The 16275-nt window shown below is 41.9% G+C and overlaps 2 protein-coding genes across 2 annotated transcripts in view; one reads left to right on the top strand and one right to left on the bottom strand.

Annotated features, from left to right (window-relative positions):
- STON1 (stonin 1) overlaps window positions 1–2285 on the top strand; it is a 44443-nt gene extending 42158 nt beyond the window's left edge. Inside the window, exons 10-11 of the mRNA XM_017730110.1 lie at window positions 25–114; window positions 1945–2285. Coding sequence (XP_017585599.1) covers window positions 25–114; window positions 1945–2052 — 198 coding nt within the window. The 3' untranslated portion in view covers window positions 2053–2285. The remainder of the gene's footprint in view (window positions 1–24; window positions 115–1944) is intronic.
- Window positions 2286–2386: 101 nt separating this feature from the next.
- The window catches only part of LHCGR (luteinizing hormone/choriogonadotropin receptor), a gene marked incomplete at its 5' end in the record, with an annotated part of 29349 nt that continues 15460 nt past the window's right edge, over window positions 2387–16275 (bottom strand). The window contains 6 exon segments of the mRNA XM_017729607.1: window positions 2387–7213; window positions 7215–7649; window positions 11310–11390; window positions 13886–14071; window positions 15269–15343; window positions 15971–16039. Of these exon segments, the coding sequence (XP_017585096.1) occupies window positions 6421–7213; window positions 7215–7649; window positions 11310–11390; window positions 13886–14071; window positions 15269–15343; window positions 15971–16039 (1639 nt within the window).

Below are 16275 nucleotides of genomic sequence, written 5' to 3'. Positions count from 1 at the left end.
ATAAAACAGAATTTTAATCTCTAGGACCCCTTAAACTCTGGTGATGATGTCAGTGAACAGGACATTGCAGACTTGTTTGACACCGATAATGTGATCGTTTGTCAGTATGAAAAGGTACAGTAATATACTTTGTTCTTTAATCATACTAAATCTTTTCAGCAAATCTGTGCTGGCTCTACTGTCAGTGCCTTTTAAAGAAACTCTAATGCTGTAATAGAGCCTTTAAATGATATGTTTAGCTGACAATAGTCTGAAGACTTTCCTGCTGTTTTCTGAAAAGAGGATAATCATAATGGCCTATTAAAGGAAAAGGGAACAAGAAGTCTTGCAAAATTATGTTTAGTAAAGGTGCAAAAGTTTGTCTATTTCCTTAACTCTTAAGTAAGATCAACATCTCCATGGATGTATGTAGGCATGTCCAACCATGAATTAAGGCTTTTAAAATTGATAACAGAAAGAGGAGTGTGTGTACTTTCTTTTACTTTATTTTTTTGTCTTTGAAGTGCTTAGTGAGAGATTTTGATACCAGAATTTTGTTGTGTCTGAAAAACAAAGTAGTTGTTAAGTGCCATTTTGTCCTCCTTCATTTTAGTGTTTAAAATTCAACTCATTTTGAACTCCTGAAGATCAAATTAAGTCCTTTTAGCAATGGTATGGTTTTGGATGCTTATATGTCATAATTTAAAAGATTAAAAAAGTGCATATTTTATTTTAAAGCAAATATGGAAAAACATGGCTGTAGTTTGTTTAAGACTGTGCCTTGATTTTTTTTTTAAAATATTCTTTCAAAAGTGACTAGTGATAACTTTTTGTGTCTAACTAGGCCTGCCTTAATGGTTGTCTGTGGTTCAGGAAACAGCTGCTAAGAAAATTGTCTTTATTAACCTGTGAAAGATGAGTGTTCCTGAAACCAGTTATTTTGGGAAGTTATAGGGATATGTGTAGAAAATGCCTCTGAAATGAAGCCATTGGTGTCTGTATTGTATAGAAAGGTACCCCAAGTTTTGAAGCTTCAGAACTCAGATGTTACAGATGCTATAGGTAGTGCATGCTGTTATCTAGAGCAAGTTTTGCCTGAAATAAGCTGAAAAATTGCTTGAAAATCTGAAAGAAACTACTAGGAAGGTCAGCACTGGACATGTCTTGTAGGAAATTTAGTATCAGATGTAATTAGAAATTGATAGTTACAGAGGCTGCAGAAAGATGTTGGTAACTTTCCCCTTTCCAATACAGATTTAATAAAACATGTAGGCCCCATAGAAAGTAGGTAAAAACAGTTATCTCTTAAATTACCTTTAAGACAATATTGCTGGTAAAATTGCTGTCCTGTTTCATTCCTTTCTGGGACTGAAAATAGACTGATGCTGAAAATACAAGGAGTTTTCTAGAGATAGTTAAAATTCCTCCTTTTAGTATCAAACAAAACTTTCAGCAGTATGGATCTTTTTGCAGGCCTTTAAAAAGAAACAGAATATGCAAATTCTTCTGCTTTTAAGACAAGTTTTTATGCTTTTAGCCTGTTCCTCACACTTCTAGGCATGCAACACTGCTTTGCCATGTGAAAAGGAAAACACTGCATTTCAGTTAAGCTACACTGGTTTGCAAGGTGTGCTGTGTTTTGGGATTGCCCCATTACTGTTGTCTTGTCCTGCTGGTGTTGAGCTGTATAGATAACAATTTTTGGGGGGGAAAGTTGTGGGAGAGGAGAGTGGGACAGGATGGGATAAGATTCAGGAGGTTTCTGTCTTGAGAGGGCAGGGAGTTCTTTATAAACAATTGAAATATACTGCTTTCATTGAATATTTTGGACTGTAAGGATTTTAAAATCAAAACCAGGTGTGTAAAACAGGTTGTGCTGAAGTCTTAATTTTTTTTTTATGTTTAAGAAAAATGGTGTAATGTATATTTGTGGTGGCGTTGATTTTGATTATTATTTTTCATCAGATACATCGAACTAAGAACAAATGGAAGTTCTACTTAAAAGATGGAGTGATGTCCATTGGGGGTAAAGACCATGTATTTTCAAAAGCCACTGGAGATGCAGAGTGGTGAAACCTCACTCCTGTATGTCCTTGAAGACTGTGGCATTATTTCCTTATAAGACTTCTGTGAAACAACTGGACTTTCTATTGTTGTTTCAGAAAAAAATCTCCCAAAAAACCCCCCAAACAACAAAGCTGTGGCAAAAAATACGCAAAATCGGTGTTGTTAATTTGTGTTGTTAATCTGTTTAGTTTGCAAATGAAACAACTGTATTGTTAGCTCCTCAGCTGTCTTTGCTGTTTTTTTCTGATTATTTCATTATTTTTCCAACCAAGAAACATCATTGGAATGAATAGCTTTAAAGCTTGAAATGTTGTGTCTGTTTGTAATTCAAGACAGTAAAGAAATAGTTAGTAATTAATAAAGAAATACTTAGTGATTATAATTAAATAAATTTTAGTTCTGTTGGTTTTCTTTCCAATTCTTAAAATCTGAGGTATGACTTGAAATATAAATTTACAGTGTTGTGTAATTCTTTTCAAAGACTGTTGAGCTAAAAAAAAAAGCAATTATCTGTGCAAGTCTGAAACCTGTGGCTGTTTCAGCTGCACAGTTCTCTCTTTTTTTGGTTGCTTTGTGTTTTTTTTGACTTCAGTTTAAAGACATTCACTCCAGATGCAAGTAAGGGAAATGCCTGGGAAAGATCCTGGAGCTCTCAATATATGAGAATTATTATTGTTTATTCTATAGTAGCTGTGTCTACTGAGATGCAATGAGTAGTGCGATGTAACATTAAAATGTGATTTATTTTCACTGTCAATGCAAAGTCATTTAAGTTTGCTACTGTACATTTCTGCTTTGTTCTAGGACTACAGACCAGTAAGCTGTGAATGATACAAATTGTGCATAATAATAAAAGTGTCATCTCATTTACATTCCTAGCACAGAGTTGTTTTTGTGTTCCCTCAATATAAACTTTGCTTAGAGGAACGTGTACAAGCCATGTATGTGGCAGTAGCTCACCCTGCCATGAGAACTGCATTCCTTCCAGCCCTCAGCATCAAGTTTTTATTAGGTCTTCTAGAAACAGAGGTCCAAAAGAAGCTTTGGGCCCTTGTCCTTCAGAGCTGCAACTTTTCCCTGGCTGGTTCCTGTTCCTTGTAGGGCAATTTGGACAACTCCATGCTAAAGCTGCAGCCAGGCTGCCTCAGAACAGGATAATCCTGCTGGAAGGGCAGTGCTACACTAAGGCACCCCTCCCTCCTGGCTGCTGCTCCCCTGTCTGTTGGAATGAAACACTGTGAGGCATTTTGGTTATCTCTAATCCCTGAGAGGAGGCAGAGGCTGGGAGAAGGGAAAGAAAAGAAAGGGAAGAGTTGGAGAGAATGAATATATGGAAGAAATGAGGGGAAAAACCCCAGCCCTTGTTCATAATGGTACAAACCCTTGTGCTAATGGCATAAGGCAGGAAGTAGGTTTTGAACAATTATTGAGTTTACTGCGTGCTTTTTTTGATGTATCTGCTACTCTCCAGTATCAAAAACAGGACACTGAACTAGAGCACTTGAACCAAATGTGCCATTTCTTTTGTCTTTTATAGATGTTGCTGCTGGAATGGGAAGAACTGTGTATTCATAGACAGTTAAAATATTCCAGTGTATGATTTCTTTTCCCCCATTCAGATGACTTGTAGCTGCACTGATGTTACACTTCAGACCCATAAATGCACAAGAAATGCAGCTCTTACCACATGATAGATGCTTTTAGATTTCAATAGTCTCTCACAGGCTCTGGGGTGCTCATGCTCTGTACATTATGAACTGTGGGACCATTTCCAATGTCAGGAAAGACTGGAAGCAGAGGTAGTGTGGCACAGGAATCCATGGGACAGGACTAGATATGAGCCATTCACTAAACACCACACAGGCTCTGAGTGGTGCTTCTGAATTTGATCTGTTTTTCCTGGTCACTGTAAAATAAAGAAGCTAAAGAGCACTTCATTTTTAGCTAGTTTTAAAAATAACATTAGTAATGAATTACAGCTTTGAACAAGACATTTACAACTAAATGCACCTGAAGTCAGGAATTTTTATACTGAAAAAAAGTTTCTTATTAAAATGTAAGCTCTAGTCTGTAACTTGAGCAGTAACCAGTGCTTTTGATCTGAATAGTTTGTGAATTAATGTTTTTGATCGCTGGTACTTACAGTTTAGCAAACAGATTGCTGCAGATGTGACAGGGTGCGGTATGTAATACCAGCTATGGCCATCAAAGATATTTCCGTAAATGGCTGTCTAAAACCTTACACCAGAAAGAAAGTAAACTAAAAATAATGAGATAGAATAACAAGTGTAACTAGTATGAGAAGCTCTGGCATGAATCTGTATCTCTTTTCAAAGTGTTGCTTTTACTTATTTGCTTACTTTTGTGCGTAGAAAAATTTTAAGTATATAAATTACACTTGCTGTTTTGTCAGGGGTGGTTTTTTTTTTTTTTCCCTTAAAACTGGAATTTTTTAAATGGTGGATTTCACTCATCTTACAGCAGGTACAAAAAGAAAAATGCCCACAGAGATCTCTTGCTGCTCAGTGCTGTTCCCTCTGCAGCCCTGTAGGGTAGGTGCTATCAGCTGTTGCTAATTCGAACTCATTTCCCTTCCTTGGCGTTTCCCACCCATATTATGGGGTAGGGAGGGTGTGCTGGCAAGCTCTTGTCCTGTTGGAACATAATGCAAGTACGTCAGTTACTGCCCACTTAAGATATTGTGCTGTCATGTCCTAAATCTTGTGCAGGACTCTTCCATGGGATGTCAGAAGAGTGAGTCTCAAAAATCAATTTTGAGACAGGTGACAGAAAAGATTTAGGCCCAGTAGCTATTTTTTTTACACCAGTGCCTATGGTTTGTATTATAGTTAAATACCCTCATAGTCCTATTTCACCACTGGCTAAGCTCAGGAGCTGGTGTGTTTAAAGAGGTGCATCCTATGGGATTTATACTGATTGCTAAACCATAGAGTTTTAAGAGTCTCCTCTGCTCTCAATCCTGCTTCATTCCCCACCTGTGGGAACTGCTTGTGAGCACAGCTGTGCTTACATCCGGAGCTTTTGTACTGATTGAAATCATGGCATTAAGCTGAAGGTAAGAGTAGGTCAGAGATGTTATTTCTAATTATCACAATTATGAACTAATGATAGACCAGTCACTAGTACAAAGAATTGCTTTCCTTAATGTGAAGCAAATTTAGCTTGCAGTGCAGTGTTTTGGCAACAAGAGGAGTGCTTTGGAACTCAGTTGCTGTCACAGACTTGAAAGCAAAGGACTCAGCTGAAAAGGAGAATATAAAAGGTTTAAAGTGATTGCAATAGTACTATTTTCTTATGGTAGAGTGTCAAACTCTGCACTTACTTAAATTACCAATGCAGTTACAAATCTAGACCAGGCATTTAGCATGATCACTTAGCATTAGGCAATGAACAATGAAAGAAAAGAGAGATTTTAATGGGGAAACATTGTCACAAATAGGTAAGTACTGTGCTACTCTGCTCCATCACCTGGGAATAGAGTTGGACTGTGAGTGCTGAAGAAGCTCTAGTGCATTCCTGAATGCCACTGGCACTGGTGATGTCAGAGAACTGACAGGTGAAAATCATTCCTCAGACTGTCCCAGGAGGGAAAACAAGGCAGCACTTCCTTGCCTGTGCAGGAAGCAGCTCTCCAGTTTACCTGATTTGTGTGTGCATATGTGATACCCTAAATAGAGTCCTGTGTGCAGCAGAGGGGGTTTTGCATCTCTTGTGTTTTCCAGATCACACGTGGCTGTGTATGGGTTAATAATTTAAGTAAACTACCCACCAGCTCAGACTGAGATCTAATGTAAACTGCAAAATTGCCAGTAACAAAGGTTCAATAGATCAACTTTCCTCCTTGGGGGACATCTTTACAGCCTATCACTTGAACACTCTTTAACTGTGTGTAGGTGGCTGTGTAATTGGAAGTTTCTGTGGATGAAATGAAGGCATCTAGTTTAGTGCCTCTTTCTTTAAACCAACAATGCCAGCATAGCTGATAGGAATGAAAAAAGAAGCCATGAAAGGTAGCAAACCGGCTTTAAATACTCCAAGGAAGCAGATCTTGAGAAAAAGAAGCCAGGCTGCAATCACTGCAGTAGCTGTTAACTTCAAGAGCAACTTGACTATTCCTGGACTCTTCTGGTTCCCCATAAAGAAAAGTTTTGCCTAATAGCCACCTTCCACACCTATCCTTACAAAGGAAGAGAAGGGAAAACACCACCTCGAACGTCAGAAGAGTTATGCTGCATAAGAATTACTTACTGGCATTTTTATTTATGAACTGTTCAAGATATTATAAAACAGTCCCTAGTCAGTAAGATAATCTCCACTGGCCGTGCAAAGTGCTGCATCTCTTAGAGCTCTGAGTTAATTTTCCTTGTGAGATGTCTTGTCCCGTAGTGCAGGATATGGCTTCTCTAAGGCTGACAAGAGCAGGAATCGTTGGGAGGCCTTGCTGGGGGCTGTGGCTGCGCCACCGTTCTTGCAGTTGGAGTTATAAGCAGAGAAATAGTTCATTCTGTAGAGTTCTGCTTGGCTCTTGCAGCAACCAAGCTTGCTCATCAGCAGAAAGAAATCCCTCCGAAATGCTTTGGTGAAAATTGCGTAGAGAAAGGGGTTTGCACAAGAGTTGACAGGGTAAAATAAAACCAGCAGGATCTTGGAGTTGGTGACTGTGATGAGAGGAACTTTGAAGGCAGCGGATATGGCAAAAAAGGAGATGGGGGCCATGCAGGTGAAATCCGTGAAGATCAGTATTGCCATTCTCTTGGCGACCTTGGTGTCTTTATTGGCAGCTACCAGCTCTGGGTTCTGCACGGCGATGTAAATCTTGATGTAGCAAGCACAAATGACAATGAAGGCGACAACATTCAGCACCAAGATCAGCAGAATGTAGGCTTGGGACAGGCCTGTTTCGATATCCATGGGCAAACAGATGCTGACCTTCATGTAGCTGCTGACCCCGAAGAGAGGCAGCACGGCTATCCCGATGGAGAAGAGCCAGCCCCCGAGCATGATGGGCACGGCGTGGCGCAGCCGCAGCTTGCGGTCCAGCTGCATGGCGTAGGTGATGGTGTGCCAGCGCTCCAGGGTGATCACCGTCAGCGTGTACACCGACAGCTCGCTGGCAAACACCGTGAAGAACCCGGCGGTGCTGCAGCCAGTCTATGGCGTGGTTGTAGTACTGCCCGCTGGTCTGGGCGTCCACGGAGGCGATGAGCAGGAGGTAGAGTCCCATGCAAAAGTCGGCGAAGGAGAGGTTGCACATGAGAAAGCGAGGGACGGTGAGCTTGTAGTGGCTGGTCAGGAGAACGAGGAGCACGGTGAAATTGCCGGCGATGGCGAGGATGTTTATAAACCAGATCAGCACTCTGAGGAAGCTGTATCCCAGGATGTCTTCGCAGGGATTAAAGGCATCTGGTTCTGGAGTGCATGTGACGACTTTAGGCTGACAAAAGTCATACTCGAAGTCAAAGCTGTCCGTTTCGCTGTCATCAAAAATGGTCGAGTAGCTGTAGGGAGAACTTTCTTCATCTGTCACAAACGGGTGCGTGTTCTTCTCCGCTGACCACGGCGATGTGTTGTTGGAGTCATCTCTGTAACCATGAAAAAACCAACCCCCCCAACAGGAGTGAATTATTTGTTACATGCTACTCGCATTCTTCTGCAAAAGACAACAGATAACAGTTGTTTTAAAACAGTGACTTCCTCCATGTGTTTCTACAGGGTGTTTACAAATAACAAAGCCCTGTAAGGATGCTTTGTGTTTGGGAAGCAGCCTTGGAGAGCAGCAGGGGTCACAGTCCCATCCACAGAAATACTCTCTTATACAACCTGATTATTTGGAAGTACTTTATTGTGACTGCTTTGTGAGGGAGCCATCGTTCTCATGCTGCTGGTTGGCTGCAGTCCAAGCTATAGTAAGACTTGAGCTGATGGATTACAGCTTTGATGCACAGAGGTTTCGCAGGCAGTTGTAGAAGCCATACTGAAATAACCTAAGGGTTTTAACTCTGCACCTTTGCTCCCCTTAGGAAAGGCACTTAGCAAATGAATTCCTGAGACTATGTATGGCTTGGGAGGTGCTGAGGAATTTGATGCTCACAGTATTGTAAGGTAAGGAGTAGGAGTGCATGGTTAACTAAGTAAAGTTGATAGCTAGGAATTTATTAAATTTAGGCTGGACCCAATGCCTAATAAAAAATGTTGTAGGTTTTTAAGATAGACTTCTAAAATCTCTAGGTCATCAAGAGTGTGGTGATATGTCTACCAAAGAAGGAATGTTTTAAAAGCAAATACTGTCTTTCCTGGCACTTCCCTACCATAACAGGTGCCTATTTTCCAACTTCCCAATCATCCTGACTGTGAACGTTTGGTGGGCAAACACTCAGTCTGCAGTGTGAGATCTGGAAAGCATCTCTATTAAGGACAGCTCTTGAGAAAACTGGTTGCTTTAGGATAATTTAAACACATGTTTAAGCTTCCACATCTACTGAAGCATGCCCATGAAATGATATTTCTGGAGCAGGGTCTTAACTGGCAAATGAAACTGAGCTGCTTTTCAGTTATTCCTGTGGGGCAAATAACTTCCCAAACTTGTTATCCTAACTCTCCTCTCTGTATATGAAAAACTGCCCAATGTCTTACATTTACTTGCAAACTGGAAGAGTAGGAAATACATTTGAGTCTATTTACTAATGAAAATGGTTGTGATTTTCTGAGAGGCTGTGAAAATGTGCTGCTATGTGCTGCTATGTGCAAGCTGGATTGCTGGGTTTTTTTTGTTTTTTTTTTTGTTTTTTTTAACCAATGAAAACTCAGGACTTTCAGATGATTTCTGCTGTGGTTCTGCAGCCATTAAGCCCATGAACCTTACTTTCATTTGCTTATTATAATGACTGCTAAGAGAATTGCTGAGATTGGGATTTGCCAAAGCAAAAAGCTTCAGGAGCCAATAGGCTGGGCAGACTATTTAATGCACAGCAGGAGTGCAACAGATGCTAATCCAAAACAAGCAGACAGATAAAACCAAATGGCAAGTGTAGGAGGCCTCACCAACCAGCAAACAAGATAATGTCCAAGGAAGTAATCATCCCAATGAATCAATCACATTTCAGCTGTATTTTGCCACTGGAATTTTATGACAATAACCTTGTTTCTTCTAGACTTTACAATGCTTTGACGCCATGTCAGGGCTGCTAACAAGTCTCAAGGTCTGCCAATTAGCTGTAGAGGGATGAAGAATAGCAAATCCTTAAACTTCTCCCTTAAAAGCTGGATTAGAGCCTGTGCCATCCAGCACAGCCAACACAACAGTTTTGATATTAGCCTTTCTCACTGTCACATTGAACACTGTCAAGCAAACAATATGATGATATGGAAAGACTTGTTTAGACGGAATAAAGCACTGGCATGGGATCATCATACTTCTAGCTCAGGGACTCCGTTCTGCCATGGAAAACTAATGATATGCAGAGTTCTAATTACCCTTTCTATAGGTAAAAAAAAAATTATTAACAATAGCAGCTCTTCTTTGAATCACACCAACAACTGCAATTATTTCAGGGAATGGAAAGTCTCCATGCAGGCCACTAACTTCCGTAAATATTTAATCATTGGTTTGAAGTCCTTTCAGAATTCAGAAGACAAACTGGAGTGAGTATAGCTCATGAAATCATGAGGGTTTTTTTTTTCCCTTTCCTTTTGAACATCCAAATCTTCGTTTAATGATAGTAAAATTACCACTTGTGCAACTTGTAGGGGTGACTGAATTGGCAGGCAAAGACCTGCTTAGTGAAAAAACATGTGAACAGCAGAAAGGGGAGGAGGTCTGTATTTGCTACTTCCATCATCTCTATGCAGAGAGGTACTTACAGCATTTTGTTAGTTGGTTTCCTCATGGTGCTTTCACACTCCTTGGAGAAGTTGTCAAAAATGGAAAGCAACAAGTTCTGTCTGCAAGAAGGATGAGAAGGAAGTTAACTTTCAGGCTGGATTTTGGCCAAAGCCCTGGCTTCTCTGCAAGTGATCTTCACAGCCATATAAGGTAAGGTGGTTTCATGGCTGGACAAACGTTCCTGTAGACATCAGGAAGTGGGAAGAAGAAGGCTTCAAATACTGTGAAAATAGGCAGGACCTCAAGGGGTGTGTAAGGATGGTCTTTCAACTTGGTTACTGTGTAGGATGTATTTTTTTTTTATAGTGAAATAACTTGAACTGGAATTAAAAGGTGTGTTTTGAAATATTGTATTGAAGTGGGCCAGATTCTCCAGCAGGACGAATGGAAGCAGGCTGGCTTTTGGAGAAGTTCCTGCTAACAGCTGCTGGGAAACTGGCCTGATACAGCATCACTGAGTGCATCAGGTTGGAAGGGACTGTGATGGGGCATCTGGTCCAACCTCCCTGTGTCATCCTAGAACACAATCCAGACAGTTCTGGAATATGTCCAGTGAGGGAGACTCCACACGCTCTCCGTGCAACCTGTTGCAGTGCTTGGTTACCTGCACAGAAGGAAGTTCCTCCTCATATTCAGATGGAACTTCCTATGCCTCAGTTCCTGCCTATTGCCTCTTGTTCCATTGATTGGAACCACTGAGCAGAGCCTGGCTCCATCCTCTGACCCCTCCCTGCAGACACCAACAGCCATTGATGAGGTTCCCTCTCTGTGTCTCTCCTCGAGGCTGAATGAACAGGCCCAGCTCCCTCAGCCTTTCCTCATCAGAGAGATGCTCCCAGCCCTTGATCATCTTCATAGCCCTCCACTGGACGTGCTCCAGGAGCTCCATGTCTCTCTTGCCCTCAGGATCCCAGAACTGGACACAGCACTCCAGACGTGCCTCACCAGGGCTGAGCGGAGGGGCAGGATCCCCTCCCTTGACCTTCAGGCAATGCTCTTCCTAATGCACCCCAGGACACCATTGGCCTTCTTGGCCACAAAGACACACTGCTGGCTCAGGGATCTCCATGCAGGCCACTAACTTCCGTAAATATTTAATCATTGGTTTGAAGTCCTTTCAGAATTCAGAAGACAAACTGGAGTGAGTATAGCTCATGAAATCATGAGGGTTTTTTTTTTCCCTTTCCTTTTGAACATCCAAATCTTCGTTTAATGATAGTAAAATTACCACTTGTGCAACTTGTAGGGGTGACTGAATTGGCAGGGGAAAAACCGCTTAGTGAAAAAACATGTGAACAGCAGAAAGGGGAGGAGGTCTGTATTTGCTACTTCCATCATCTCTATGCAGAGAGGTACTTACAGCATTTTGTTAGTTGGTTTCCTCATGGTGCTTTCACACTCCTTGGAGAAGTTGTCAAAAATGGAAAGCAACAAGTTCTGTCTGCAAGAAGGATGAGAAGGAAGTTAACTTTCAGGCTGGATTTTGGCCAAAGCCCTGGCTTCTCTGCAAGTGATCTTCACAGCCATATAAGGTAAGGTGGTTTCATGGCTGGACAAACGTTCCTGTAGACATCAGGAAGTGGGAAGAAGAAGGCTTCAAATACTGTGAAAATAGGCAGGACCTCAAGGGGTGTGTAAGGATGGTCTTTCAACTTGGTTACTGTGTAGGATGTATTTTTTTTTTATAGTGAAATAACTTGAACTGGAATTAAAAGGTGTGTTTTGAAATATTGTATTGAAGTGGGCCAGATTCTCCAGCAGGACGAATGGAAGCAGGCTGGCTTTTGGAGAAGTTCCTGCTAACAGCTGCTGGGAAACTGGCCTGATACAGCATCACTGAGTGCATCAGGTTGGAAGGGACTGTGATGGGGCATCTGGTCCAACCTCCCTGTGTCATCCTAGAACACAATCCAGACAGTTCTGGAATATGTCCAGTGAGGGAGACTCCACACGCTCTCCGTGCAACCTGTTGCAGTGCTTGGTTACCTGCACAGAAGGAAGTTCCTCCTCATATTCAGATGGAACTTCCTATGCCTCAGTTCCTGCCTATTGCCTCTTGTTCCATTGATTGGAACCACTGAGCAGAGCCTGGCTCCATCCTCTGACCCCTCCCTGCAGACACCGACAGCCATTGGTGAGGTTCCCTCTCTGTGTCTCTCCTCGAGGCTGAATGAACAGGCCCAGCTCCCTCAGCCTTTCCTCATCAGAGAGATGCTCCCAGCCCTTGATCATCTTCATAGCCCTCCACTGGACGTGCTCCAGGAGCTCCATGTCTCTCTTGCCCTCAGGATCCCAGAACTGGACACAGCACTCCAGACGTGCCTCACCAGGGCTGAGCGGAGGGGCAGGATCCCCTCCCTTGACCTTCAGGCAATGCTCTTCCTAATGCACCCCAGGACACCATTGGCCTTCTTGGCCACAAAGACACACTGCTGGCTCAGGGACAGCTTGTTGTCCACCAGGACCCCCAGGTCCTCTGCAGAGCTGCTTTCCAGCAGCTCAGCCTCAATCCCATACTGGTGACCCTATTTAAAAACTGTCTGGGATCTGGAGGTAGACTTTGCATGCTTGAAGTAAAGCAGTTTGAACAGTACAAGTTCAAAGATGACATATTTGGCAACATCTCTAGTTTTGAGGCTTTGAAAGTAGCAGCCAGGTGCTCTACCAGTATGAATGGAAATGGCTTTCTCTCACTCATTGCTGATGCCTGTGGTAGGGGAGCAGTTGTTTCCTGATTTGCATGGGATTTTCCCCCCAGCAATTTACTAAGAAAACAGTCACTTAATATAAGAAAGTGACTTACTAAGGCACCCCTGTTTTTATAGACCATGCTCATGTTGCAAAGCCAAGCACCCAAAAATTAATATAGTATCAGAAATGTAGTTGTCTTTATCAGGATGAATACTTTTTATTTTCTCTCCCAGAAATGCTCCTGCGTTTAATACACTCAGAGATGTGATCTGTGACTGAATCAGTTCTGTAGCAATGGAAACCCTTTACAGGAGATTCTTTCTCTTCTTGCAGAATCAAGAACCCCTTAGTAAAATGGGGTAAGCAGAGAAAGAATAGCACCAGCCTTAATTTTACCCTGAAGAACTGGAATTTGTTTCTGCTTTTCCAAGACAGTCTTGAAGTGAAGGCATGGGAGTGACACCGACCAGGCCTCTCACAACTGCCTGCTCAGCACACCTTTTCTGTGGCCTTCATTTGAGTCAGGTAAGAAGTGAGGCACCTTCATGGCTCAAACTAAACTCCTTTGGGGTTGCTTTGGCTGCCTAAAGCCCGCTAAGGGTTGGTTTCTTTGAAACATAAATGCTGAAAAATAAGCTCCCATTTTCTGGGATTAAATACCCCAAGTTAGCGGATGCAAAGCTCTCCCTGTGCCACGGTTTCCACTTGTGGGGAGAACAATACTGTCTGTTATCTGAAATAGCTGGAAGTAAACTGAGTAACCTCTTCCTGTAGGCTTGGGGCAGGCCCTAATTTTGGTGGGTAATTGAAAGATTGACCTTTCTACTATGTCATCATATCACCTGAATTGATTAAGCTACATAACTAAAGGCTACAGGGGTTTCTATTTTTTTTTTTTTAAATTTTAAATTAGGGCAGCACGCTATTGATAAAGATCTGTCTTCTGTGTGCCAGCAGGCTTTTAATTGAGATACCAAAAAAATATAAGCTTTAAGCAAACTTAGAATAATGTTTCTGATGGCAGATCCAGGGCACAGAATGGGATCCATTTTTGCTCTAAAATAAATGGACATGATTTTCCTGGCTTTAGCAGAGATTTGCTGTTTCCTGCAAGGCCTTGCAATACACCAGAGCTTCCCTGTAACTGGAATAAAAATAATCAAACCTTGTGAGCTGAATAAAGCAGAATTGCCATTTTGGCGCTTCTGAAGCACCGCAGTACAATAATGGGCTATTTGGACTTACTTTTCTGTCCTTAGGTTTCGAAAAGCACAGCAGTGGCTGGGATATGTTAGGACAGCTTCCAGAAGACTGCTGAATTTATCCAGTGGTGGCAGTCTCTTTAAAGAGTAAGATGACATTGCATTTAAGACCTGAATGGCCTCAAGCCCATAACTAGGCAGGGACTCCAGCGCTGTTGAAGAAATATCCCTGTGAAACAAAGAGAGCATTCACTTTTCTTTTCATCCCTATAAAAATACAACCAAAGCATGACGGTAGGTAACAGCAGCTGTTTTTTCACAAAGGTTTAGATCTACAAAGTCACTTCAGCACCTGATGCCCAGCTCAGAGACATGGTCTGTGAAAATACAGAGCGGTGGGGTAAGAGCATCCCTTTGGCTCAGCAGCTCCAGCAAGGCAAGGAGCTCCCTTTGTCCTGGGGAAACTCAAACCCACCACTCCAGGGGCTGTGTCCTGACCTTATTGTTTGAAATCCAGGCATGGAGTGAGGGATGCCTCTAAGATAGAGGCAGGGAGAGAAGAAGGTGGACAAAGGTGACTCTCCAGCCAGCTAACAGGTAGGACACCCTCCTGGCTCTCTGCTTGCCTCTGAAGTGCTGTTCTAGGTGCTTTAATTAAATGGCTATTAAATAAAACCCCCAAAGAATCTGTCATTCTTGCCAACACAAACATAAGCAGTTTGACTTAGAGTAACTTCAGAGGGGCTGTTTGTGTGAAGAAAGTCCATCAGTGTGACTAAAGAGTCAGGACATTTAACAAAGGAAAAAAAGGCCCACAATTCTGAAAGTGGTATCAGTAATGCCATATACCACAAAGCACCAATAAAAGGCACAAAAAAGGCATGTGCAGCACAGACTGCTATTTACAGAACCACACTGTGTTTTATTGCATGGAGTTACAGCCAGGGCAGCCCTCCAGTAAGTCCTTGATTAATAAATCATGAGGATGATAATAACAAGTTTTATTCAGCATGAGCTTACAGCGTGCAATCAGCTGGTTCAATTTTATAAACAAATTGTAAACCAATATATATATTGCCAAAACATATCCATCCTACCAAAGGACAAGTTAGTTTGCAATGTCAGAGTATAAAACACAGGAACAGGATCAGGAGGATCTGACACAAATAAAGCAAAGGCCAAAATATCTAAGAGGTGGAGATCAATGCCAACACTAGAACTGGCTGATACGTGTTTGCCAGGGTGCAAACTTCTTTCACCCTGTAATTTCATGGCATCTTGTTGACATGTTTCTACTTTATGCACAGAGGGTAAGAGATCAAATCTCCTTCTAGACTCAAAGCCTGTGTTTGCTGTGGTGACACAGCTCTGGTGGCACTGTGCAGTTCCCACAGGACACTCAGGTAATGGAGGTGTGGATACTTACAAGACATCTGGCCCTGTGGCCCCTCTCAGGGCATCATTGTGTATCCGCCTGAGGTTCTTGTTGTCCTTCAGGATTCTGTGGAACCAAAAATGAACTCTCTGTATGTCTGTATTTTAAAAATCACTTTTTTGGTTTCTTCTTCACACCTGTTTCAATTCTTTCTCTCACCACAGCAGTGGTTGTTGCACTGCCTGGCTGGGGACAGCTTGTAATTCCCACGTGACCTTTACTTCCTCTGATGCCATCAGATCATTATCATCTACACTTAAAAGTGCTAAATTCCATATTTTTCTGACTTAAACCAGGAACAACAAGGCTGGTTCTTTCACTACAGTAGCAAACATACATTTTGCCTAACCAAGAGATTAGTCCCCCAGCGTGTGAGAGGGATTCAAAACCTATTGATGTTTCCAGACATAAACTATAGATTCCTGAGTCTGGGCTACTGTTTCAAGTTTTACACTAGTTTATGAAATTTTGTTAAGAATTATGAGCTTTTCTCACAAAAGCTTTACTATTTTAATAGATATTGTTTCAGGAAAAACAGTAAGACCTGTAGGATTAACGACTGAGTCACAATGACACTGAAAGATGCAGTTTGGGAAATACAAGACACAGGCAGTTAAGCTGAAGGAAGAGCCTCTGACTATATTTAAATTCTTATTTACTGTTTAATTTACTGAGGAGGGATAGCATACTCACAATTGATTCAGCTTTGTCCCGTTGAAGGCATGGCTGTGGATATCTTCAAATCCATTTTTATACAACTTGCTGGAGATTAAACAAACATGAGGGAAAAAGATTTGGAAAAGGCGAGATTACATTACGTACTACAAGTTTCAAACCTTGGTGCTGCTTATAAAGAATGAAGGTAACTATAGCTCTTAAATTAAGAAAGATGCAGTTTAAATTCTCTAAGCTCCTTCCTGTTTAGCTGCTGAAGAGAACTTTTGCTGAGGTACAGATCCTCCCCCTGCTGAGGGGCTCGCCTGTGCCTACCTGGGGCT

Source organism: Corvus brachyrhynchos, unplaced genomic scaffold (genome assembly GCF_000691975.1).
Source record: "Corvus brachyrhynchos isolate BGI_N302 unplaced genomic scaffold, ASM69197v1 scaffold101, whole genome shotgun sequence".
NCBI classification, from domain to species: domain Eukaryota; kingdom Metazoa; phylum Chordata; class Aves; order Passeriformes; family Corvidae; genus Corvus; species Corvus brachyrhynchos.
The sequence above is the reverse complement of the archived record's forward strand: the minus strand, read 5'-3'. Positions and strand labels throughout refer to the sequence as shown.